A 25,639-nucleotide genomic window follows, 5' to 3' on the forward strand; every position below is an offset into this window, starting at 1 on the left:
CTAGTATGCTACATGTAATAGAAAATTTGACTAGAATCAGTTACTCAGCGTCTAGTCATACATATGCCGTCTGAGGTCCTTGATCTTGTCATAAACCTTCTCTCTCGACGCTCCCTTATCGAAAAGCTCACTCGGCCTGATGTAGTTGTACCCAGCACCCCTCGTCTGACTGGCCATGCTCTTCAACACCATATCCATAGAATGAACATCCTTCAGCCACGGCCCTAATAAGTCGCTTCCCACCCTGGCATGCTGGTCCTGCTGCCTCACAAACGACAGGACCGAAGCGGCAAGCCCCGCGGCAATGGGTGTTGCGACTGATGTCCCTGACATGGCATTAACAGGTTCACTAAGGCCATTTGCAAGGCCAACGGGCCAGTAGGAGGAGACATTCTCCCCGAGAAGACTAAAGTTGACGTCTTTGTCGTCTGCAGTCGGATTGAACGCAGACGGGTTGCCGTTTCCATCGGTCGAGTGTATACAAAAGATACTAGGATATTTAGCGGGAAACGCTCTTCCGAGATTTGCTCCATCGTTTGATGCCGCTGCGAATAACAATGTCTGACTATGTAGGGCATTCGATATGGCTCTCTTCATAGGCTGATTATATTCACGAATCCCGAACGACATTGATATAATGTCCACCTTCCATTCAGAAACCGCGTGGTTAATTGCCTTTACACACGATGAGCTTAGTCTGCGGGGAAAATAGGGCTTCTGCTCTACCGGCCAGACTTACCTTCGCAATGTCATCGTACGTGTTTCGATTCAGAGTCGCTCGATGCGCAATTTTCCCGATATAAATCTCAGCGCACGGGGCAACTGTCAGTAACAGACCAAGGGCATGAGTGCCGTGCCCAATCTCGTCTCGAATGTCCTGTGGTTCTGTGTCATGTACAAAACTCTGTGCAGCCTTGATTCGTGGGTCTATTCGTCCGAGGTCATCCCTCAAGAGCGGGTTTTCAGCGTCAAAACCGGAATCCAAGATGGCTATTCGCACAGATTCGACCGTTTGGAGCGCACCAGCTTGGACAGGCTCAAAAGGGTCAACGAATTGGTTAATTGAGGAGAGTAGGTTGTCCATCCATTTTCGCGATAGTGGATTCCTGGCGAATGGCCATTAGTATAACGCTGCTTTGTAAATCTTGAAACAATTCCTTACTCTTGTTCACAACCTGTCTGATGGCTTGCGTCGAAAAAGTACAAGCTATTCGTTGAATCCTCAGTGACTTGCGCACGAGCAGGCTGTGCAGATTTCTGCACCACCATGTCGGAATTGAAGCTTGGAAGCACATTTTCGGACATCGAACGTTGTGCAGGTGAACGCCCAACATCATTTGTATTAGTGGAAAAGTCATTCTTGCCAGTTTCAAGGCGGACGACTTCTCGACCGATGGAGCCCCAGCAATTTTCATTTTCTTGAGAGTCGAATGAGCCCAGATCCTCTACTCGAAGACGCCACGACTTGAACATTTCGGCCTCAAGTCGTTTGACCACATTTTGATAGAAGAGCCGCTGTACTGTCTCAGACTCAAAGTCAGCGTCCTGTCCAGCGGGCAAGTACTCCCAATGCAGGCACGCCTTCGTGGCAAGATAGTAATCTAAGCCAGCCTCAGCTTCTAGCGTCTTCAGTATCTCAAGGCATGTATACCAATCAGTGTTGACGTTCCTTTCGGTATCCGCGTCCTTTTGCCAGTGCTCCACGGAAGTCAGATGATGGAGCTCACACAGGAGGATGCCGAGCGCTAGCACACTGGCGTTGGGGTGAATACTCTGATTGGACACGTCAGAGCTACTGACATTTGTGCCTGTCTTTTTGCCGGCTGTGGTGATGGGTATGTGCTCCATGGCTATAAAAGGTTTCGTGATATCGGGCAGCTGTTCATCTTCCAGCGGCTGAAAAAACAGAATCTTGGAGTGGTTGAATGAAGGCTGCAGCCACGGTGTCTCCAAAAATGGAAGAAGCGCTGAGGCGAGGGTGATAGCTAAGACTCGCTTCCCTTTGAGTGATAAGGCAGATGAGCTCCCACGTAATTCTTGTTGACGCTTAAATAAAGCCGCCAAGGACATTGTCCGGGACATCTTATCTCCACCAAAGGTCTTCGGCTGAGGACGAAGCCTCTGAAATATACCATGTTCAAGAGTCAAGTGCAAGCAATTTTGCTGGCCGAGGGAGTCTGTGATGCTTTGGCAAATGTGAGCCAAATCGCCCGCGCCGCTATCTGCAGGCGCGGATAAGCTCCTACCCCTATTGTATGCGTCTCTGTCGTGAACAAAGGTGTCAGTGAAGCTAAGGTAAACAGGAAATCTTCCCAACGCTTACTTGATTGTTATCTTGGCCTCTTGCAACGAAGTTGCAGGTACAGACCGTACTCCGAAGAACACATGAAAGGACGTCTCAACTTTGGAGTCTTTCTTTTGTGGCAGGGAAAGCCTGACGCTCAGCCCTGAGCATTTCTGGCAAACGCACACCCACTGTTTCCGTAGCGCATTGTCCAAGGACACTAAATGTCTCCTTGTCAACATAGCGAAGTCGGTATCGGCATCTTCGAGATTTTCGCTAGCGCTAGGTTCTTCACGAGTGATGACTCGGCGCCTCTTTGAGTCCCTTTCCATTTGCTCAATTTCCTCGATTATTTGGTCCCTTTGTCGACTTCTTTTACCAATGTGAATCGTAAGGCCTTGATCGGAATTCGGACTATCGACCATGTTGCGCAATGCCTGAAGCTTCGGATACGGCCCCTCCGGCAAGGAGTTCTGCCCCGCAACCCCATGTCAGTAGGTGCAAAGTGAGAAACTGGGCAAACGAGTACAGCTTGCTGCATATCATCTCGGGAGCACTTACGGAATCTAGTTCTCTATCAGCATTAACTTCAATGTAGCCTTCAAGCGCATGAAGCGTCCTTTTACGCTGCTCAGGCTCCATCTCGTCAAATGTATTGGCATCATGCTGCAAGAAAGCATCCGTCTGTAACCAAGCATCTTGTGTCCGCGCTCTCAAAGATTTGGGTTTCTTTATGGGCCTCTGTAGTGGTTTTCGAGCGAGAAACCCAAACACGGACCTCAGAAGACCTGGAGTCTCGTCCACATCCATGATTCTACCAAAGAACGGCGAGCTTGGAGGTTTCGTGGAGGGACAATTCGGCTGTGTTGCGCGGGCTCGCGGACATATCGGAGGCGTCAAAGACTAGAGAACCCAATGTCCGCCGTGGCCGGGCTGTGGTTTGTGGGTTGTGAATTAATAATCTTGGAAGGTAGATTGGATGTCTTTCGGCGTCCCCCGGCTTGAAGTAGGTGACCAGACGCGCGAATCAGGGCCACAAACTAGGTAGTAATGGACTGAAATTTTGACACTGTATTGATGGCAGTTTTGGACTGAGCTGAGGAGAGGAAGAGAGCTCCTGCACAAACGCCCCAGAGGATCCGCCTCTTACCAGTACAGTGGTGAGAACCATGAGTCCCCTCCATTGGCTACCTCTGCGGTGGTATATACTGCCTTCAGGTTTCATTTCAGGAGCTTACAGCGGCTTGCAGCAGCCGACAGCGGGATGCTGCCATCCTAGCCTTGCTGGCCTTGATTGGCTGAATACCTCACAGTGTACAGTGCACTGTATGTAAGGAAAGAAAGACTCCAGTTAACCCCCCAGCATGGTATTTCTTGCGTTTTTGGCTTCGCCACGTCTGGGTGGGTAAGAGCACTAACCAGGCCTCACCCCAGCGGCAAACCAGTGTCCTTATTGGCCTTTGAGGACACGGCTGAACCTCGAATTTTTCTGCCGCCAAAGCACGGCGGCAACAGCAGGCTGGCCTCTGCTTGTGTGTGTGACAGAGTGTTTCAGGGGAAAGGATGCATGTGTTGCCTCTGAACTGCCTGAATGAGCATTGATTTACGAGGAAGGAGCAGTGTGTCGGAGGAGGTGCATGTGCTGCGGCTGACCTGCCTGAATAGGCTGTCATTTTCCGAGGCAGGTGCAGGGTTCCAAAACAGGTGCATTGCATGCAGATGCAATTTGCTTTGATGCAGTCTCCGACAGCGCTGGCCGAGTAAGTGGCTGGGTGACGTGTCGCTCGAAGTCCTTAGATCACATTCGCTTGGCCTTTTGAGGTACTGCTTTCTATCCTTGGCCGCTTGAGAGGACGGAAGCTGGGTCAGCCGATAATGAATCCTCGCTCGAATTCTGTCCAGCTTGCTTTCATCAGCGCCGGCTTCTTGCGGTTCTCGCAACTCATCCTCACGCTTTTTGAATGCTTCTTTGTACTCCGGACTCGCGTTGTTTCTGGCATGATACAAAAAAAAGCTTTGAATTGAACACTAAGGGCAGGATATTCGAGTCAAAAGCAGGGGAGAATAGGAGGGCACCAGCAGCCGGCAAGGCATGATCCCCTTGGATCTCTCCCGGACAAGAACCCTATAGCGTCGAAGTAACAAACCGGGCCACTGACACACTGCCATGCCCTCAATTCCAAGTGCTCCCAGCCATTGCTGACAAATCTTGGTCCGTGGAGTGAATATTCTCTCCTTCGTTATGAATGTCAACATTGTTGGCTCCCAAAAGCACCTTGCGGCCAGAATCTCCAACAGCGCTACCTAGTCTGGAAGGCCGCCGCTCGTTCCAATGGTTAAAAGCTCTACAAAAGGTAGTAACTCAAGAGGCTGAGCAGGTAATATTTGAGTAAGCATAGTCGAAGGCTTCCAGATACCCTATCATCTGGATAACAGCGGCGGAGACGACCAGCATGTGCATGAATGAGTGGGAGCTGCACATGTCGAATTTTCCAGGCCACCAACTTTCGGGAAACCTCATCTTTTGAATCGCGTGTGTTAGGATCGATTTTTCTCCTGTATGGGTAAAATGGGAGACTCACTGCATAAAGCCCGGTTCCAGATAGTAGGCAGCCTACCTTTGCCACCATAGTATAGGTAAAGGCTTTTTTGTTCATCAGGTCTAGCCCGAATATATCGAGCCCATGAATCAAGGGCGCCACAACAGACATGCCAGTCGCCACGAACGCGAGTGTTCGCATGGAGCGATACTTGTGGGTCTGGAGCTTAGGATGAACGTTCGTGATAATAGTTAATGCCCCGAAAAGCCCAATCTATTGACCGATGAAGGGTGTTAGAGCTGATTGCCAGTCTTGGAACAGAACAGCCGAGCATATGGGGATCTACTCACCATAGACCAATAGATATTGCGTAGCGTAGTCTCGCACCGAAAAATTATATATACGCCCAAGACAATGTCACCGACTATAAAGATGCCTATACCAAGCATATCTAGTCGGTGCCAGAAATGGTCGACTGTATAAGAGTGGTTCATTAAAGTGTGATAAATAGCCGAAAATGCATAGCAAATAGTCGCCGTAAGTATGAAGAATGAAAAGGCCACAAAATCGGTGCTAGTAACTCTGGAATACTTGCCGGCAAGGTACTGCAAGATGTACCACTCGCCAAGGAGGAAGACGACGGCCGGTATGAGATGGGAATAGATGTTGACCGTCTCGTTGTGGAGATAGCACCAACTGCGGAACGAGGCGCGAGCCGAGCCCGATATGGGCCGGTAACCGTTAAGAATCCACTGGTTGTTGTCGTGTTGAAACCATTCCGGCATCTCGTCGAACGAGAGAAGAGCCCGGCGTTGTGCGTCGTCGGACCCAGACCAGGATGCGTCGTCTTCCATTCCCGGCCCTTTGCGCGCCTCTGGCTCCTTGGGCGGGACTCGTAGACGGGGAGCGGACGCCATTTATTGTCGCGCCGGGTGATGGCTGTGTAATGTGTGAAGGTTGGAGTTTGAGAGTGCGTGAGAATGGAATCGAAGAAATGAATTTTCTGTTTGCTTGGTAGTTTCTTTGTGCACTGGCTAACAGGCGCTCCCGTTTCGTCTACGCGGCCGCCCGAAAGGTGGCTTGGACTGTGCGGGACACCCGACACCAGCATTCAACGGGATTTTTGTAGAGCTGCCCGGGTGACAGGCTGGCTGCCCGGGCCCACTCACACGGCCACACCTCTTCGGGGGGAATTGACCAGTTGACCAGATCGACGTGCCGATCAAAGTCTCAAAGATCCTGGTCTCTGATGCGAGAGCAATTGCAACAGATGCTAGCCTGGCCCCTGGGCTGCGAGGCTAGCACCAAAAATACCTACAGATGACTCCAACGCCATTAAGCCATCGGACCCCACATGCCGCCAGCCACAACCGCTACTTAAGTATTTGAACAGGGGCTTCAGCGAACGCGGTAGCCTGAACTGCCTGTACCAGTACTAGGGCGCTGTAGTGTTGAGCCCGGCCTAATTTGTTTTCCAGGTACTAGTGCGCGGCGGAGCAAGGCTTGGAAATACTGGGTGATGTGTCTACGCTAGAATCTGGTTCTAAACAGGGTACCTACTGGTAGAGGATGCATCAGGACAGGTAGGTACTTCTTATTACAGTAAGAGCCACTGAAAGTACAGCGATAATTCAATTACTTCAGAAGCCCTGCTCCCTAACGACTTTTCAGCTTAGGCGCCATCATCTTCTTCTCTGGGTACCTGTTACAGCGCCTCTTTAATTCTTTATGTACTTGCCCATGCTGAGTCCCTGTCGAATCCTTGTCGAATCCTTCGCGTGACGCCGTTGTTTTGAAGGCGACCTCCCGGCCCGTACGCAGCCTGGTTACGCGTCCTCAGTTGAGGCTGAACCTGAACATCCTGGCTCGAACAGCTCGACGTGGTTGGTTCTACTTGTCCCATCACCGGCCCAATGCGTCTCAAGCATGCAGTCAGCATTGATGGGTTGCATTAACTAGTCCCTTTTCCAGCGATACGCGTGTTTGGTAACAAGGATGCACCCCGCCCCAGCTACTAACTACGAGCTAGCAACGATGCGATGGTCTAAAACATCGCGAGGACGGACCGTTCAGGCAGCTTCACGCACCGCTAAGTCAACGCATCGGCACCGACGCTACCGGAGACTCTCGTTTCTGGACCTGTCTCTTGGCTGGAGATGACGTCCCGTGAAGACTATGTAGTCGGGTGGCTCTGCCGTTTGCCTGTCGAGGTGGCCGCAGTCAAAGCTGCGCTGGATTGCGTCCATGACAATCTACCCACGGATCAGGATTCAGACGGCAACAACAACTACATTCTGGGAAATCTTCAGGGCCACAATGTCGTTGTGGCGTATCCAAAGGAGTACGGCAAATCGTCATTGGCAGACGTGACCGCACAGTTGCATGCAAGCTACCCATCTGTCCGATTCAATCTGATGGTAGGCACTGCGGGAGGAGTGCCCTATACGAAGGACGATGTTCGTCTCGGCGATGTTGTTGTAAGCAAGTCGGCAGCTGGTTGGTCGGGTGTCCTCGAGTACGATGTGAACGGGGAACAAGCGAAAGATCAGGTTACTCTCGGCAGACCGTTGGATCAGCCGACACTTTTGCTTCTCACAGCTACGGGCAAGGCCGAGACAGCCGCCATCTTTGAAGAAAGCAAGATGCTCCGCTACATCTCCGAGATCGTGCAGAAAGACCCGGTCACCTTTGCCCGCCCTGGCCCTGAACAAGACATTCTCTTCGACGCAAATTATGATCATGCAACCTATGAATCCGAAGAAGGCGGATGCAGTCACTGTGACCCGGATAGGATCCGGTCAAGGCAGCCGCGTGAAGGGCAGAATCCCGTTGTTCATTATGGCTCAATTGCCTCCACCCGTCACTTGACGCGCAGTGGAGCAGGCCGGGACCAGTTCGCAAGCAAGCATGATATTCTCTGCTTCGAGAAAGAGGCAACTGGACTCAGGAATACCGCCCAGTACCTGGTCATCCGAGGAATTAGCGACTACGCAGACTCGCACAGCTCGGATATCTGGCGTGCCTGGGCTGCAGCGACCGCCGCAGCATACGCAAGAGAGGTCCTTTCATTCGTGCCCGCCGCCTCCAGGACGGTACCTTTGGTCGCAAACGCGTATGCCGAGGCCGCGGCCGTTCTTGACACCTTACTTCTGACAAGACCGGATGTTGATCGGAAGTCCCTCATTGCACTCAAGGGACGCAGGGTTGACGGAACCTGCGAGTGGGTTACGAAGCATCACCATTATCAAGAGTGGCTGGCAGATACGAGTCAACCACTCCTCCGGATCTCAGGTGGCCCTGGAAAAGGGAAGACAATGCTCGCGATTTATATCACTGAGGTGCTACAGCCACTAGTTGACGCTGGTGACAATGTTCTCCTCTATTACTTCTGCAGTAATCGTGACAATAATCGGAACACCGCATTGACCATATTAAGAGGCATCATGCATCAATGGATTGACATCGAGCCCCACCTGGCCAAAGAAGTCAAGGACTCCTTCGAGGGGGCGGAGACGGCCAAGTACACAATTTCCAGCTTTGTCGCGCTCTGGAGGGTCTTCCTGACTCTGCTCCAGCAGACCACATCTTCTCAGGTAGTCTGTGTCCTCGATGGTCTCGACGAGTGCGAGAGGGAATCACTCAGACAGCTTCTAGATGCCGTTGGAAGCTACTTGTCGAAGTCTGTGGAAGGGTCAAAGCCACGACTGAAGCTCATTATCCTCTCCCGACCTCAGCTGCCTGAGTTGGAGAGTAAACTCGGTCGCTATCAGCAGATTCAATTGGACGCCTCCGACACGGAAACTACACAAGATGTTGAGAGATATATCTTTGCCAAGGTCGCGGAACTGGCATCCGAGCAAGACCTTTCCGAAGAGATGGTCGCGCAGGTTCAGCAGAGTCTGCTAGCTGGCGCTGACGGTACCTTTCTGTGGGTTGCATTCGTTGCCAATGAGCTTGAGGGCCGGAGTTGGAGCAAGATTGATGAAGTGCTCCGTAAAATTCCGAAAGGTCTAGGTGGGATTTATCAGCGGCTTCTTCGGCAGGTCGACGACAAGGAAGCTTTGGCCCCCATTCTTCAATGGGTTGTTCTCGCTGCCCGGCCCCTCACATTGAAAGAATTGGCTATGGCCGCAGGGATCGAGGCGGTCGGTATTATTCCAGCAACGGAAGTGATCCGGAGGCAGCTTAGCGTCGGCGGGTTGCTCGTCAAGGTCGAAGGAGACGTCGTCTATCTGGTTCACGAATCGGCGAAAGAATTCTTCCAGAGCGATCAAGTCAACATCAAAGGGATCGACATGTTCCATATGGGCCAGGAAACCCACAGGAAGCTCATGCAGACTTGTTTGGCTCACGTAGAATGCGGGTACGGAAATTCCAGCACGCCCGACCGGGATCCCTTCTTATCTTACGCCAGCCAATACTGGCCGGTGCATTTCCACCACGCCATTCATGTGATCGATTCAGCGACAGAATTATCGCGTCCGTTCTTTCGCGTGAACTCTCCCATCTGGACAGAATGGTTAAAGGTTTACTGGGAGCAGGAGAAGAACGGCGGCAGCCCGCCCACCTTCACTCTCTTGCATCTCGCGGCATACTTGGGAAACGTACCCTGGGCCAAAAGGTTACTCGGCACACATGCCCGCCTTATTTCACGGAAAGACAATTACGGCCGGACACCTTTGTACTGGGCAGTCAACGGAGGTCACCAAGAAATGGTGGAGCTGCTGCTTAATCATGGCGCACATGTCAACTTCAAGGATCGAAGCATGTTGACTGCTTTACACATAGCAGTACTCGGTCAAAACAGAGACGTTGTGAGAGTACTGCTCGAGCACGGTGCCCACATCGAGGCCAAGGGGGAGACTGGCGACACGGACACCCCATTGGTGCGAGCTATTTTGGTGAACTCGAGAGAAATTACGGAGGAACTACTCCAGCAAGGAGCGCGTGTGGATAAACTGCCATCTCTTCTGGGAGTTGCTTCTCTGAGGGGGGCTATGGATTCGTTAGATGAACGGGTGAAAGAGCTACTTGGGCTCCAGGAGCAGGTCCTGAATGCGCGTTTCAAGAATTCGACACGACTTGTGGACTTGGTCACGAAGGGACTGGTTCTATCCATCCGCATTCCTCTGATCCTTGAATTGATGACCCTCTATCTCAAGTATCTGGCGTTGAACCGCATGGACAGTCTACCTGTGCTGCGGGAGCTGGTCCAAGGAAACAAGAGAAGGCAACTGCGGGCATGGGCAAAACCGTACCATGTGTTCCTCGCGGGGCTGGTGTATGCTAAGAGTGCAAGGAAGCTCCAGGCCATGGGCGACCTGCCGACATATGTCTTGCAGAAGGCCACGCCAGGAGATATGCAGGCACTGGTGGTCATCATGACCTATACCGGCATGGAGACGAAATTCACAGCTATCCAACACGGATGGAAGCCAGGAGACGACATCACATCTGCGGCAATCGCAGACTGGGCCGGGATCGCCTACGAGAGGGACTCTCTAGAGTACTTCCACCTCGGCATCCGAGAATTTCTGATCGATTTCGACTGTTGTATCCGGAAAGAGAACCGGGAAGAGAGCGTGCTCCGAACGACCCTACTCATGACGGTCCACTTCGCCATGCTCGACAAACAGAAAGCAGGGCCGATCGAGTACATATGCCGGGTCACCGCGGAGTTCTTTGAAGGATATATCGGCAGCGCTTACGAGGTTGGATTGTTCAGCGACGCGAACCAGGCGTACGCAAACAAGATGCTCGTCGCCAGCGACAGCCGGGACTCCGCCCTGCTGCGTCTCCTCCTCGTCACCATCTTCCAGTGCGCCCAGCAGGCCAACGAGAAGGGACAGGACCGCTTTCTCAACATACCCTCGGCCGCGTGCTTGATCCTCTGCCAGGAAAACGCCACCGCCCACCGGTGGCTCATTGGCGAGGCCATCCCGGAGGAGATGGCGGCGTTGATAGCCCAGCAGCATCCGGGAGCGCTGCAGAGGCGGGCTTCTAAGGCTTTGATAGAGTGTCTGATCATTAGGAAACGGTACGGCTTGAACGCGCAGAAACAAAGTGCCGAGAAGCATCTGCGGTCCTTGCCGGAGGTTGAACATGTGATGAATCGCATACTGGGTGTATAAAGAATTGCGCGATGCGCACTCAGGGTTCTGTATCGCGGACAAATTTCATCAATTTAGCGTACTAATTATGGACAGAATTAATGTATTTGCGCACTCTCTGGTTGTGCCTACTATTGCAGGTAGTGATAGCACAGATGATGGATTTGCTGAGCATGTGGGGTGTGTCCTGTTCTATTCGTATGTTTCTTGCATGTAGACAAGGTCAGCCATGGCATTAGCGCCTGTTGTCTGTTCGTGCTAGAAATCATGCAAAAGAAATTAGATACCTGGGTAGAGTCTTAACGTGGCTGCGGGCTGTCGTGTAGCATGAGCACTCTACTGACAGCTACCGATAGCTGTTGTACTCAATGTTTCACTAGATATTGATTTCACACCCGGGACAGATTCGAGTATATCTGAACACAGCTGCCGGCATTTATTTTTATTTTTATTTTTCCAGTGCCACATGATTGGCTGCCTGGAGCTTTTTGTCTGTTGCCTGGTAGTGACCAGTAGCCAGCCACATTGTCTCTACCTAGGTACCTAACAAGGCCGGAAGAGCAGCCTTATTACAGAGAGCCTGGCTCCCCGCCCACAGCACCTTTATGGCTGCGCCACGTGGAAACGCCCCCAATAACGGAGTGGCTCTTGCGGCCCTCACAATCCTCTGCTTCCATCACCACCGTCAATACCATAGCACCCATTTGTTTTGCATACACTCGCTCGCATTCGCCATCACTTCACGCCCTTGTTCCGCTGAGGAGGCGCCGCAGCCACCACCCTCGCTCACAGTACCATGCCATACTCTTCACGCCTCTAACCTAACCACTGCCAACCCCCGAGTCTCCCCCCACCATGTCTTCCTCGCGACGTCCCGCGCCGCCGTCGGCTTCGACCTCGACCACCGCCCTCTCGTCGGCCGCTCTCCCGCCGCTCTCGGCGCTCTTCCTCATCAACTTTGACGTCAAGGCCGGCTACACCATCGTCTGGCAGCGCGCCGCGCCCGCCGTCGAGCTCGAGGGCCTCGTCGAGTACAAGTCGCTGCCCTCGGGCCTCCACACCGTCTCCAACGACCTCATTTACTTTGTCCACGGCACCCAGCATGCCGGCCTCAGCGCCTTTGTCAACGAGCCCACCGAGGAGGAGGAGCTGCGCAACGCGCGCATGATTGCCGTCGGCATCCTCGTCCCGCTGAGCTACGGACGTCTGGGCCGAGCTTGGCGCCATGCCGAGCACCTCAAAGACATGGCAGCGTACGTTGGGCATAACCTCCCAAGGCGCGCAATGTGAATTCTTGGTAGCTATGCTAACGGATAATCTAGTAAACTTGCCAAGGACGCATCGCAGACGAAGCTCCTCGAACAATACTGGGACCAGCATCATGCTCCCGTCGACGGTGGCCCCAAGTCACCCGTGCCAAGTCTCCCTGCTTCGCCTGTTCAGGACCGCCGCGAACACAAGCGCAATAGATCTGCCTCTGATGGCGCCGCCCTGTCTGCAGGGCCTTCTGAACATAAACTTTCCACATACCATCCTGCCTGGAGTCTCGCGACCATGCTCGACACCTTTGGGCCGCTCGTCTTTCCCATATATCGCGCTGCCCTTTTGCGGAAGCGCATCCTAATTTCATGCCACGCTCCTGTTCACCAGATGTGTGATTTTGGTACGTCAGCTTCGTTACTTGGGATCTGAGCCCCAGCTAACAGCGCCAAGTATATAATCTCTCTGTTCTATCAAACATACCACTCTCCATCGCCGACGATCTCCCACCTTCTTCCACCTCGACACGTCTGCGACCTCTCTTCACAATTGGCGTCCATGATATTCCGTTCCTAGTCGAAGACCACAAGGCCGCCAAGCGCCAACGCCTTAATCCGGATGCAGACGACGAGTCCGGCTGCGGCTGGATTGCCTGCACCACAGACAGCATCCTTGCCGTCAAAGACACACTCTGGGACATGCTCATCACCATCCCACTAGAGCATACAACGGACGGGAACGAAAAGGCTTGGCCGCTGGTAGAGTGCCCGCGCGGCACACCCATCAAGGCAACGCAACGTGATCTGAGACGATTCAGCGCCCTGCGCGCCGGTCTGGCGCAGTTGGCTGCCGCCGAGGATCAAGACGCGCAGCGACCAGATTCGAATACCTCCGATCCCTCACCCGCCAGGCTCTCCACAAGTCACTCGGCCCGTCTGGTACGGGAAGAGGACGACGAGTCCATGGACCAGATTGTGGAACCCCCGAGCTGGTCCGCCCTCGCCTACAACGGCTTCATGTGGTGGGCGAGCGCCGGCGAGCAGATTCGCTCCGAGGAGCAGGAGGAGGCCGCCCGCGACGCCGCTCTGCTCGCAGACCTCGGCAGCGGCAGCGGCAGCGGCCCCTCGATGCACATGCCGCAGTCGCCGTCTCGCACCGACCTGGCCCTCACCGACTCGATTGCCTCGCTCACCCGTCACGACGCCTCCGCCGACGGTGACGCCACCATTGAGCTCGCTATAGTTGCCTACTTCCACCGCCTCACCACGCAAATCGTCTCCGTGCTCGCCGACGTCGTCGAGAGCACCGACGAGGCGTATCCGTCCGACGACCCGGAGCGGTACACTGACGAGGACGACGAGGATGAGGCGGACCTCTTGCTGCCGGGCCAGGACAGCAATCGCGACGCGGACGGCTCGGCGGACACGCAGCGGCAAGAGGAAGGGGTGCTGGAGACGATCAAGGTCGACAGCCACGCCATGGAGAGCATGGGCCTCGACGTGTGGAGCGCGAGCGATGCCGGCTTCGTGCGGGATCTCGCGCAGCGCTACTTTGGGCGCGATGCGACGATAGAAGCCAAAGGCGTCGAAGTGTGTGGTGTGCGAGTGTGCTAGATTTGTTCTTTTCATTTTGTTGTTTTCCCGCTTTTATTATACTATACCTGAATGTCTTTCAGCCTAGACATTGTAAATTCGTTTTAGGGGGATGAGGAAGTTGTATTGCATGCAGGGGTTGTATTCAGTTATTTCAAGGAACTTTCCTCGGCCAGGCCTTTTTTATATATACGTTTAGTCGGACTAGTCGGAAATTTTCGAATATATAATTACACGGAGGTCTATCTCTTTACATTTCCTGCCTGCACTGATGGGTAGATTTTTTTTTATATCATTTCTTTGTGCCTCTTTAAAGTCCTGCCTACTTTCCGTCTCTCTCGCCGGGCAGAACCTCTAAAATGCCCAGCCATGTTATAAATAAATAAAAACCCAACATGAACAAGGAAAGAAGAAACAAGGCGTCGCCCCACACTGACAACACTGAAACAAAACGATTGCAGGAAAGAGAAAAAAAAAGAATCATGCATTCTACCTCTTTTTTCTCTACGGCTCTCTCCACATTAACCATCCGCCGTCACACACATACACAGACACAGACACTACTACAACATCATCTATGATTCGTCCTCAGTGTCCGTGTTGGTATCGCTCGTGTCGTTGGCGTCGTCGTCTGTGCCACTCTCCTCGTCCGAGTCGTCCTCGTCTACTTGCTGCTGCTGCTGCTGCTGCTTCCGTCTCTTCGGTTGGGGAGCCTGTCCAGTCTTCATGGCGTGCATCTGACCAGCAATAGAATCTACAAAAACGTTAGCTTTCTTCGTGACATCTTGGTGGGTTGGTAAAACAAAAAAAAGAACTTACCCTCTTCTGGCTCGGATATCTCATCCTCGGCCTCAATCTGGGCCGCCTTGCTCGCCTCCTCGACGACGAGCGTCACCTCCATCTTGGTGTCGAAGCCGACGTACGAGTCGCAGACGACGTGCATGACAAAGGTGTAGTGGCCGGCCTGGGGCGGGGCCGCAAACTGCGCCTTGAGCGTCTGCATGGCAAACGTGGGCTTGCCGCTCTCGTCAAAGATGGGCTGGTCAAACTCGTCAAAGATAAAGGGCGGGACGGCGAGCTTGCCCTGCTTGGAGTCGCTGAGGAAGGCGTACCACTTGGGCGTCTGCACGCGGGCGTAGTGGGGGGCAAAGACCTGGGGCGGCGTGACCGTCTGCTCCTCGACCGAGACGGGCTTGCCGTCGGGGCCCTTGATCGTCTTCTTCTTGCGGCCCATGAGCGCCTCGAGGTCGTCCTCGGCCGGGTCCACGTCCTCGAGGTCCAGCTCGTCAACGGTGGGGACCTTTTCGGTGCCGGGCGGGATGAAGCGGCCCTTGATGACAAGGCTGACGAGCGACGAGGGGATGATGCAGCGCTCGCCCGTCACCTTGAAGAAGGCCTTGGCGACGCGGAGGTAGGGGATCTGCTTGCCGACGGCGACGCTCGTCTTGTACTGCTCCTCGGTGAGGCGGCCCTTGCCGACGGCCAGCTGGCGGCGCTGCGCATCGGGGAGGTCCATGAACTGCTGCACCGTCATGTGCGTCTTGGAGTCGCCCTCGACCTCCATGGCGATCTTGGGCGTGAAGTGGGGGAGCTGGAGGAGCGGCGAGGCCTTGGGCGGCATGGCCTGGATGAGGTGCTGGTTGGCGAGGAATGAGCCGGCAATGGGGCCGATGTTTCCGTAGGCGAGCGCGATGGCGGCAAAGGACTGGTTGAGGGTGCGGGCGATGGGGACAATCTCGTACATGGCCTTGGTCAGCGCGGCGTCGTCGAGCTCGACGCGGCCGAGGTAGGCCCAGAGAAGGGCCAGCGTCTTGCGGCGCACGCCGTTGTCGAGGTCCTCGAGCTTCTGCTTGTCCTTGACAGCGAAGCCGGCCGCAAAGGGCGACGCCTCGCCGGCCGCGGTGATGCGCGACTCAATCTTGGATAGGCCCGACTCGGCGAGATCGCCCTTGAGGACCTGGTCGTACTCCTTGCCGGCGGAGAGGGCGCTGATGATGCCGCCCTCGTCCATGGTCTCGTCGTACTGGCGGAACAAGTTGTTGGCGCTCTCCATGAGGACACCCTCCTTGGAGCGGCGCATCGTGCCGTACCACCATGAGCCGACGACATACGGGAGGAGGATGCCAAGGAGACCGGTGTAGAGGAGGATGAGATACTTGCCGTTGCCGTCCGAGATGATCCACTGGGGCAGGGCGATGCCGATGCTGAAGCTCTGCTTGCCGTCGGGGTGGCCGAACTGGATGTAGTTGTTGCGGACATCCTCGTCGGTGAGCGCTTGGTAGGCCTTGGTGAGCTCGACGTAGTGGTCGTTCATGGACTCGGCCGTCTCGTTCTTGGCGGGGTCGGGGCGGACCTTGTCGGGGTGGAATTTGACGGATAATTTCTTGTAGTGGGATTTGATTTGCTTTTCGTTCAAGGACTGTGCAGAGGGAACAATAAAAGTTAGCAATTAATTGAAGGGTGGTCGCGGGTCTTTCCACCCAGAGGTGGTCTCGGGTCAACGTACGTCTGAGATGCCGAGGATGTCATAAGGATTCCAGATCTTGTTGACGACGGGCGTCGTCGTCATGATAAGGTAGGCCATGGCGCCCATAAGGGCCCAGCCGCCGAGCGCAACGATGGCGCGCGTGATCCTGCGCTGCTTGCGCTTCTGCTTTGCCCGCAGCGCGTCGACGACGTCGGCATGTTTTTGCTTGTAGTCGGTCTTGATGGCCTGCGCCTGGTTGCCGCTGTCGCTGCTGGAGCGGAGGAGGGAGTATGTCAAGGGGAGCGTAACGAGGCCGCTGAGGGTGAGTATGAAGAAGGGGAAGAATTGGGCCTGGGGAGGGCAAGAGGTGTTAGCACACTGCATCGTGACAAGTTTCTGGCTGCCTCCATGGCCCTGGCGGCGACAGATTGGCCTTGGATTGTAGGGCTCACCTCGTTATCGTATGAGTAGTCGGAACTCATCGTGGCGACTGCCGGCCAAGGCTAGGCCTGGCGATACGAGTCGGCGAAAGGGTAAGAGACTTGTAAAGGGAGAACGGTTTTGCGGCCGGCTGAGAGGGTATCCAGAATTCGAGGGGCGTAATCTCCTGGATCGGGAAACGAGCAGTTGCGAATGCCCAGGGCGATTGGCGACAAAGTGCAAATCGAGAGAACGTCGCCGGGGGGGGAGAGAAGACGACAGATCTCCGTCGTATAGTTGGCAAGGTAAAGAAAGGAAAAGAAAGGCAAGACTAAAATGCCGTCTGGACAATGTGTCACGAACTATTTCCCCGAGCCAGAACAAGTAACGTGGTGGTTTCGAGAAGGCCAGCTAGCAAGGTCGGGCGATCGGATTATCCGTGGCAGTGGCCACTCTTTTCGCCCTCCCCACAATGCCGCCACGGTGTTCTCAAGGCTGGCTGGCGTCAGCGGCCTTGTCGTAGCGTGTTACTTACTGGCTTTGCCTGTGCCTCTGCCGGCTGCTAAACCGAATCAGACTGGCGCTAGCGGGCCTAAAGTGCCTCTGCGCATGCTTACCCCTGTGGCGGTCAACTTTCTTGCTTGGGCCTATTCCGAAGGCTGCGGCATTCCTTACATTCTTTACATTCTTTAAATAAAAAGCATATTTACATACTTGCGTTGCGATATCAATTGTAAAGCAATTCTATTGCCCTGATATGCGTATAGAAAAGCACGCTACCCAATTCAGCGCCAAGCCGGACACTGTATGCTCAATCTATCTTGTAATCTGTCAATACCACAAAGGAAAAAAAGTAACGACCGGCCCTGTGCAATTGCCTGCTTCACCTCTTCTTGATGAACAATCCTGCGTCTTCCTCTGCCGCCTCCGCTGCCTCTCCATGTTCATCCTCCACAATCACCTCCTCATCCACATCCGTAGTCTCCTCCTCCGTCGTCGCCCCGTTGCCGCTCGTCGTCATCATCTCGCCGACCAGGATGCTCCTCAAATCATCCTCGCTCAGGATCCTCTCCAGGCTGCCCCTGCGCACCCACGGCCTGGACTCGACGCGGCCCTGGTCAATCAGCCTCTCAATCTTGAGCCTGTTGCCGATGAACTTGAGCGTCGGAAACGCGCCCTGCTTTCCCTCGTGCAGCATGCGCGCCAGCCGCGCCGAGTCCGGGTCCGACAGGATGTGGTAAAAGTCCGACGGCACCGACTTGGGCCAGATTGTAATGGTGCCGCTAAACTGCTGCAGCCACAGCTGGCTCCAGTCCTGGCCGAGCGGCCGCGGCAGCAGCTCTGCGTGACGGATGAAGCGCAGCCACTTGTTCATGTCCAGCTTGAGATAGTGCTCCGTCGCCGACATGAGGAAGCCGCCGCGCCAGCCGCGGCCCTTGCGGTGCGTCACCGGGTGGCCCACGCTGCCGCGCGACGAGAAGAAGAAGAGGTTGACGTGCGGGTTCACCTGGCTGACAATCGTAAAGTTGACGTTAAAGTGCGTGTTGAGCGCCTTGATAGGAATGTCGGTCCGCAGGCTGCCGTCCTTCCACTTGTGACCAAACGAGTACGGCGCGAGCGTCCCGTTGGGGTTCTTCATCATCAGAACCACTGGGTTCAGGATGCCGGGGACCGCCGCCGACGCCAGTACCGCCGACCAGATGACGCAGTCTGGACTCGTCAGGTAGTTGCACAGAATCGTCGGCGAGTGCGGGTCGGCCGGCACGCAGCTGACGTTGAGGATGCGCCCGGTGCGCTCGTAGGCCTCGCGAAAGGTCATGGAGCCGCGTGTCCACCAGCTGCACTGCGCCGCCCACTTGACAGAGTCGAAGCGCGCGCCGGTGCGCCACCACCGCGGAAACCACGTCGAGATGCCCTCGGAGCAGGCATTGATCTGCGACGCGAGCGATGGCACAAGCAGCTTGTCCAGCTCCTCATTCGTTCGCGTGGCGACGAGGCCAGCAATGAGAGCGCCGCCGCTAGTGCCCGTAATGACATCCGGGAGCAGGTCAGCGTCCAGCAGCGCTCGAACGAGGCCAAAGTGGTAATACGCAAAGCTCGCGCCGCCCGACAGGCAGAGCGCCGTTCTTCCAAAGTTGGCCTGCACGTGCTTGAACAAGACTCTCTTCTCCTCCATCGAAAGCTGCTTCGTGCTGAGCAGAAATTTGAGACTTCTCTCCACTGTGCCACGCGTAAGTCTTTGTCAAGATACCAACAAGTCAATGAGAAAACTTACCCTCGTCGACGAAATTTTGAACGAGATTCTTGGTTCCGTAGTACGTCTGGCTGTACAGCTTTGGATTGTCAATACCCACAAAGTTGTTCTTGACGCACGCCTCGGTGAGCGCCTTGAGCTCCTCCACGGCTCGGGTTCCCTCCCCTCCACTTCCTGCTCCCTTGCCCACCTTGGCCGCCGCGGCCGCCACCGTATCCTTTTCCTCCGTCTCCGCCTTGGCTCTCGTCTTCTTCATCTGGTCCCAGACGCGCTTCACAGTCTTGCTGTCGTAGTATGCAAAGTCATTCTCCTCGCGCCACGTCTTGCGGCCTAGAAACGCATCCAGCGCCCGCGCCGCGCGCACCCACTCCTGGTACGTCGTGGCCTTGCGCAGCTCCCGCCGCAGGCTCTCGCGCTGGCCGCGCCACGTAAAGAACTGCTCGTAGACGACAATATAGAACCGCGTGGCCAGGTACAGCACTCCCAGGATCAGGAGCCAGCCAAAGACGAACAGCAGCAGTGGCCACTTGGCCAGGAGGTACAGGTACCCGTCGCGCGTCTCGTCTTTGCTGCGTGTGCCGAGCAGGCCCTCCACAGCACGCTTGGCCCGTCTGCGCCTCTTCTTGGGTCTGGTCGTCGCCGACCCGGCGCTGCTAGCCGCTGCCGGCTTGCGTTTGCTCTTCCGGTAGAAACGCGAGCTAATGGGCGCCCAGTCGTTCTGCGCCGTCACAAATGTGCCGTGTCCGCCGGGCGCCGGTGAGGAAGCTCGCGCAGCCGCCGCCGCGTCGCTACTAAAGTCGCCATTTGCAGCGGCTGCTGCCGCCGCCGTGGCCAGCGCGCTGCTGTCGTTGTTGTCGCCGTCGTCGAAGCCAGCGCCGAGGCTCTGCGAGTCGCGCCGGGTTATGCTAAAGGACCCGGGGCTCTTGGGCGAGCGCAGCATGTCGTGCGAACCGCGCCGCGAGTGCTGCGCTAGGTTCTGTGCGGCGCTGTGATCGGGTGCCAGCAGCGCCGTCTCAAAGGCGGCCATGTCGCCTGGTGAGAGGAATTCGTGGTTCGCATCGGGGAGGCGCGAGACGTCAAACGCCTCGGGAGGAAATCCATAGTTGGGTGGCAACGAAGAAGCCGAGGGAGAAGCCGTCGTCGATGTTGCGGCCTTGGGCGGCGCCGCCTTTGGCTTGGACTTTTCCTTGTCTCTGCTCGGCATGGCTATATAGTTGATCTCGCCAGGCGAGGCCAAGCTGCTAAATCATTGCCGTCGTTGAGGGTTAGAGGAAAGTGGATCTGGAAAAGCCGTGGCAGAGTGTTGTTCATCAGATGATTGGTGTGGTGTGCGTAAAGCTCAGATGAAAAACACAAGAGCCGGATAACGGCTATTTGCAGGTCGAGTTATGTGGTGTCGTAGCTGGATTGCCCTCCATGACGTCGGGTGACATAGCTTTCTGTTGGGGGAGCTTCTGCGCTGGGCGGGTCCCTGTTCTCGCCCTCGGAAGTCGCCCAGCGCCAATGCCCAGCACGGCTGGACGGCGCAACTATCGGTGGCCACCGGTGGCAACCTCGTAATCACTGAACCCTCGACAGCAACGCCCATGCCATAGTTAGCTGTAGTTGCTTGTCAAATTTCCTTCCTTAGATATTCTACGGGCAGCAAACAGCGATTCACATCCAGGTGGCCGAATGGGACAGTGTAACGTATCCAGTATTAATATAGGTTTTTTTTTACTACCAAACTTCGCCAAAGGGTAATGCTGAGTCTCATAAAACATTTCTTAATCGCACAAGTGGCTCCTTCCCGCACTACTCCGCCTAATACAGAACTCTTAGACGTACTGGGAGAGCCAGCGAATGCCGTCACCGTATCCCTGGCGCATGACTACCGAGCACATGAACACCTCGATCGGGCGGATGCCCTCCAGCGGCACCTTGCCCTTGCCAGTCGTCTGGTACAGGCCGAGCTCGTGGCGGAGTCTGTCCTCGGGGACCGCGCTGGGGTGATCGATCTTGTTTCCGAGAATGACAAAGGGAACCTTGGCGAGCTCCTCCATGGCGAGCAGGGCGTCGAGCTCGGCCTTGGCCTCGGCGAATCGCTCCTCGTCCTTTGCGTCGACAAGGAACACGACACCGTTGACCTCGGGGAAGTAGTCTCTCCAGATACGGCGGGCTGTAGTTTTCGTGGTGAGCTGCCGTCAGCGATCCTGTTGTGCAACAATTACGGGCAGGCGCGGGATGGCAGGCGCAGCAGGAAGTCGATGCGGGATTGTCAAGTCTTACCTTGGGGATGGCCACCGAGATCGAATGTGGTGAAGCGGACATTGCCAATGGCAAGCTCCTCAGAGGCTGCACACCACGTTAGTTCCCTGTTCCTGTCTTCAACGGTTGACGGTCATGGCAACTCACTAGGGTGGAGAGTGGGCTGCAGAACAGCGACGCGGTCGTTCTAGATAGTTCCAGCATCAGCAAGGTTTATTCCGACAAGATATCTGGGCATTTCTTCATCGAGTATCGTGCAGCGCTTCAAGTCCGTAGTCGCGTGGGTGGGCACCGTTTCAAGAGAGAGGGCGGACGTCATCATCTAACCTTTAGCATGTGCAGGAGGGTCGTCTTTCCAGCATTGTCGAGACCGAGGAACAGAAGCTTGGCGTGCTTGTTGAGCAGGCCAAGAGACGACAGGACGTCGTAGACTGTATTTCATCGCCGCCGCACACGTCAGTAAAGAATGGCCTAAAGGGGCATGGTGGACCATGTGTGGCCAACGAGCGAAGCATTCGGGGATCTTGCTACTCGCGCAAGAGTGAGAAAAGAAGAGGCAACATACACCAGTTCACAATCCACATGTTGAAATTCGTCGGTCGCGTTTCCGAATGCGTTGCAAGTATTGGTTGTGGTGAAGGGAAGATGGGTCGGCTTAGGATGGATACGTGGTGGTTCTGCTTGGTTTGGCTTGGAGATTGTTGCCTCGGAAGAATAGCGCGGATTATTTGGCCACTCTGCTGCTGACTACTGCTGCGCTGTGGCGCGCTGGTCTGTGATTCGCTGCCGTGGTTGCCTAGCGTATAAGGCCACAATCCAAGGCCATTGTAAGTCGCCAACTAAGGTTCTCTGGAATTTCATTAAATAAACAACCGCAACCAAATACGCAAAAACAATAGCATTTGTCTCGCAGTTCAAGAGGTAGCCTCAGTTCAAGAGCAGTGTCTTCAAGTAATTGTGGGTTCGAAATTTCCATTGTTCTATATACCTCATGTCTTCATAGCTGCCAAACTCCAGTCTTGTAAATATTTCCCGGTGCTATGCTGGGTATCCAAGCGAGTGCAAAAAAAGATAAGAAAATGGTTCAAACAGCGGATGACGCTCAATCAATGTACACATTGTGTCCTGATGGCTATAAGAAGAAGAATGTATGTACAAATTGGGTACGCCGATGACGTCCAGTAGATAGAAAGATATGTGCAGAAAGATTGCCACAACGAATGACAAGCTATAAAAAGTGTAATAAAGATGGTAAGCAAACCTGGTAATGTATGTGACACCCAGTTATCCTGCGCCGTGCGATGCAATTTCGAATGTGAAAAAGAAAATGTTGGCGTCTGCAAGAAGTTGCAGGGCCATAAAATAGTTATATAGAGGCAACCGTCGCCTAGACAGAGAGCACGTAGTTGCCGGGATCCTTTTTGCCAGCCATGAGAAGACCAAGCTCCTTCATGCGCTCAGCTCCTCGGCCCGGCTGCGTCTTTCGCTCGGGGATCTGCCCACGTCGAGCCTTGTTGCAGTACTTCTGGTTGAACTTCTCCTTACGCCTCTGGCGCTTCTTCTCAAGACCCTTGACGATATCCACTGCACCACGGATATGAATCTCATCGTCCAATCGCTTGGGCGCACGGGTCGACTTGAAACGAATCATGGCAGTAGGGCGAGGCAGTGACTTGGTATGAGTCACATCAGGACGTCCAGCAAGCTTGAAGTGAGCGACCTCGCCTTGACGCGGAGATTGAAGGGGCGTGGTGAGAGCACGAGGAGCAGGAGAGCGCATGCGACGGGGCGAGCGACGATCGAAAAGAGGCTTCGGGGAGCGAGCACGGGGCTTGGGGGCCGGCGACAAGCGTCGCTTGGGCGGGGGAGAGTGGTATTTGCGAGGCGATGCCTGCTCACTCTTTCTGCGGCGGCGGGATCTGTCGTCGTCATGAATGTCATCCATCTTGGCGGGCATCCAAGTAGCCTCGTCGCTGCCGTTGCGACGTTCATCCTCGTCATCCTCGTCGTTCTCGGGATCCGAGGTTGGGAAGCTCGGGTCAATATCCTGAGGGATAATGCGCAGCTTCTCATTTCGGCGAGCAGCAAGACAAGACATATAAGCCTCCTCCAGTGGTCGGTCCTCGTCGAGAGTACCACAGACAAAGTCGGTGCTGTCGGGCAGATCATGTGCCTCATGGTCCGAATGGATATCACGAGGCTTGGAGCGACGGGCAACCTTGCGGCTGCGGTTGGAGATGGTGGAGCAATCTGAGAGCTGGGAAGCAGCCGAAGGACGGCGAGCCAGGAGGGTGCTGGAACTGTGGCCGGTGGCATTGGCATGGCTGGGAGTCCAGAGAATCATGTTCTCATCCTCCTCATCATCGTCAGAGTCGGCAAAGCCGGTTTCCTCGTCAGTGGAGTAGCCATCACAGTCGTCCAGATCCTCGTCGTCTTCATCCTCGATGTTCACATCGTACTCGTCCTCGCCCCCATCCTCTTCGTCATCTTGATCATCCTCGTCATCGTCATCTTCCAGGCCTTCATCCTTCTCCTCGTCTTCTTCCAGGAGCGCTTCCTCTTCAGCCTCATCAGCAAGGCGGCGAAAGTTGATTTCCTTGGTCAGAGTATCATTGATAGTGAGCTTGGTGAGAAGGGCGACGTTGTTGTCCTGGCGGATCCAGTCGTCTTCACGGGAAATGCCACTGGCAAACTCATGAAACTGAGAAGAGTCCTTGACGAGGTCTGTCGAGTTGGCGCGCAGGAACTTGGGCCTGGCAGCCTGGGGTCGGTTGGAAGGACGGCGGATGGTAGTAGGGCTAGCAGCCAAGGCAGCTGTGAGAGCCGAAGTCTTCTTTGGAGTAGAAGGTGACTCAGCGGCGGGAAGCGAGGTGGATGAAAGGGAAGGCTCAGCAGCTTTGGGTTGTGCATTGTGAGTCTCTGCAGGGCGAGGTGGGCAAGCAAAACGGATGCATGAGCGTCGCGGCTCCTGCGTCTCAGGGGCCTTCTCAGAAGGAGCCGAGTTGACAGTGGTGTCTTGCTGAGGTTTAGCAGCGCACGCAAACTGGATGCAGCGTTTGCGAGGAGCTTCTTTCGGAGCCTCATGGGCCTGTCCCTCGGCAGTATGGCTCGGGGCAGCAGCGTTGGGACTGATGCGAAACCCGTCCCTGTTCAGGCGGAGCATGGCCATCTCAGGAATAGGAGGGCTGGGCGTGTTGGTGCGAGAAGGGCTGGTCAGGCCAGTGTCGCTGGTGAGGTCGGCAGTAGAGGCGATGCTGACAGTGCTGGCCATGGAGCGGCGACGCTGGCTGCTGGTGGTGAGGATGGAGCGGGGAGGCTCGCGAAAGTCATCATGGTCCTGTTCCTTGAAAGCCCTTGTGAGGAGCGAGGGCTGCTCGGAGGGACGTCGAATCGGGGCTCTCTGGAACTGCTGGGGCTTAGGGTGTTGAAGCTGTAGCTCGGGAGGCTCATCGAGGTCCTCCTCTTCGGTTGTTTGGGCGGCCCAAGTGGGCGCCTGCGGGACTGTATCTGCGCAGTTCATGGTGTGCTTTGTTGTGATGGGGCGAGTGTGGTGGAAAGGTTGTCGATCAACGACACAAGAGTTCGCAAAAAGCGTGTTTACTTGGCGTCAAGGAGCGTGTGGTGCGTGCGTATCGCCAGCAGCTGAATAGATGTTGTGTTGGTGCGTGGAGCAGACGAGACTTGTATGCCGGTACAGTGCCTCTGCGAGCTTGAAAAAAAAAGCTGATTATTCTTTCAAGTATTTGATAGTGTCCCTGAGGACGGTTGTGCTATAAGGCACAGTCGGTCATCGTCAACGGCCAGTAGAAGAGTAGTTGTGAGTTTTGTGATAGAGGCGGGTTGCGAGGGTTGCCGAGTCCTGACAATGGCAAGGCGCAGCGATCGCGAAGAGATGACTCTGAGCGAATCGGACAGTAGCCAAGAGGAAGTTTAGATGCCCAAGTAAAGGGATGGCGTGTTGTCGTGGCTGGACTGCAGGAAGGGTCGAGCGAAAGGTCTTGGCGATGAGTAAAATGACGTTGAGCCGGAACGCAGGATGACCAAGGAGTGGCGAGAGGAGCGCGCGGGCGGCGGGTTTGGCTCGGCGTAGACGCTATTCAGTGACTCCGTGGGTGGCTGTGGTGGTGGGCAGGAGGGGATTTGCTTGCGCCTTGTAGGGGCGTAGCAGGCTGTGACTTGGGTGGTGGGTGTCTGCTGCTTGCAGGGCGGGCCCCAAAAACGGCAAAAGGTTATCGATCTTTGTCTCGGTGGCCTTGGCAGCGAGATGCAGCGTAAAAGTGTGCTACCGTGATTGATGGATAGCGAGTCGGAGAGAAGTAGGTTTGTCGGTGAGGAATATCGATGTGTAGAGGTAAAAGGGAAAAAGAGAAGAGGAAGACGGCAAACGGGTGACAAGGACCGGCGAGTCGAGAGTAGGAGGAGGATGGCAAATGGGATGCTGGGCCCCCGAGGATATATTGGCTGC

At 55.1% G+C, this 25,639-nt stretch overlaps 8 protein-coding genes across 8 annotated transcripts; 2 read left to right on the plus strand and 6 right to left on the minus strand.

Moving 5' to 3' along the window:
- Positions 1-51: 51 nt before the first annotated feature.
- On the minus strand, positions 52-3,094 carry LMH87_008999 (uncharacterized protein; the record flags this gene model as incomplete). Its single annotated transcript, XM_056202262.1, has 5 exons — positions 52-675; positions 740-1,106; positions 1,163-2,263; positions 2,324-2,757; positions 2,846-3,094. 5 exons carry the CDS (start codon positions 3,092-3,094, stop codon positions 52-54), a joined length of 2,775 nt encoding a protein of 924 aa, XP_056056843.1.
- Positions 3,095-4,646: 1,552 nt separating this feature from the next.
- On the minus strand, positions 4,647-5,741 carry LMH87_009000 (uncharacterized protein; the record flags this gene model as incomplete). The annotated part of the gene is made up of 3 exons (XM_056202263.1): positions 4,647-4,805; positions 4,867-5,097; positions 5,175-5,741. 3 exons carry the CDS (start codon positions 5,739-5,741, stop codon positions 4,647-4,649), a joined length of 957 nt encoding a protein of 318 aa, XP_056056844.1.
- Positions 5,742-8,267: 2,526 nt separating this feature from the next.
- On the plus strand, positions 8,268-10,955 carry LMH87_009001 (uncharacterized protein; the record flags this gene model as incomplete). Its single annotated transcript, XM_056202264.1, has 1 exon — positions 8,268-10,955. The coding sequence occupies one exon, from the start codon at positions 8,268-8,270 to the stop codon at positions 10,953-10,955; it is 2,688 nt and encodes an 895-aa protein (XP_056056845.1).
- An 834-nt stretch (positions 10,956-11,789) lies between these two features.
- On the plus strand, positions 11,790-13,807 carry LMH87_009002 (uncharacterized protein; the record flags this gene model as incomplete). The annotated part of the gene is made up of 3 exons (XM_056202266.1): positions 11,790-12,187; positions 12,257-12,597; positions 12,648-13,807. The coding sequence occupies 3 exons, from the start codon at positions 11,790-11,792 to the stop codon at positions 13,805-13,807; spliced, it is 1,899 nt and encodes a 632-aa protein (XP_056056846.1).
- A 554-nt stretch (positions 13,808-14,361) lies between these two features.
- On the minus strand, positions 14,362-16,735 carry LMH87_009003 (uncharacterized protein; the record flags this gene model as incomplete). The annotated part of the gene is made up of 4 exons (XM_056202267.1): positions 14,362-14,540; positions 14,606-16,205; positions 16,293-16,604; positions 16,706-16,735. The coding sequence occupies 4 exons, from the start codon at positions 16,733-16,735 to the stop codon at positions 14,362-14,364; spliced, it is 2,121 nt and encodes a 706-aa protein (XP_056056847.1).
- Positions 16,736-17,556: 821 nt separating this feature from the next.
- LMH87_009004 (uncharacterized protein) lies at positions 17,557-20,131 on the minus strand (the record flags this gene model as incomplete). The annotated part of the gene is made up of 2 exons (XM_056202268.1): positions 17,557-18,893; positions 18,949-20,131. 2 exons carry the CDS (start codon positions 20,129-20,131, stop codon positions 17,557-17,559), a joined length of 2,520 nt encoding a protein of 839 aa, XP_056056848.1.
- Positions 20,132-20,744: 613 nt separating this feature from the next.
- On the minus strand, positions 20,745-21,758 carry LMH87_009005 (uncharacterized protein; the record flags this gene model as incomplete). Its single annotated transcript, XM_056202269.1, has 5 exons — positions 20,745-21,085; positions 21,196-21,261; positions 21,322-21,361; positions 21,502-21,605; positions 21,740-21,758. The coding sequence occupies 5 exons, from the start codon at positions 21,756-21,758 to the stop codon at positions 20,745-20,747; spliced, it is 570 nt and encodes a 189-aa protein (XP_056056849.1).
- Positions 21,759-22,561: 803 nt separating this feature from the next.
- On the minus strand, positions 22,562-24,694 carry LMH87_009006 (uncharacterized protein; the record flags this gene model as incomplete). The annotated part of the gene is made up of 1 exon (XM_056202270.1): positions 22,562-24,694. The coding sequence occupies one exon, from the start codon at positions 24,692-24,694 to the stop codon at positions 22,562-22,564; it is 2,133 nt and encodes a 710-aa protein (XP_056056850.1).
- Between the last annotated feature and the right edge of the window lie 945 nt (positions 24,695-25,639).

This window comes from Akanthomyces muscarius (assembly GCF_028009165.1).
Source record: "Akanthomyces muscarius strain Ve6 chromosome Unknown contig_18, whole genome shotgun sequence".
Taxonomy (NCBI): Eukaryota; Fungi; Ascomycota; class Sordariomycetes; order Hypocreales; family Cordycipitaceae; genus Akanthomyces; species Akanthomyces muscarius.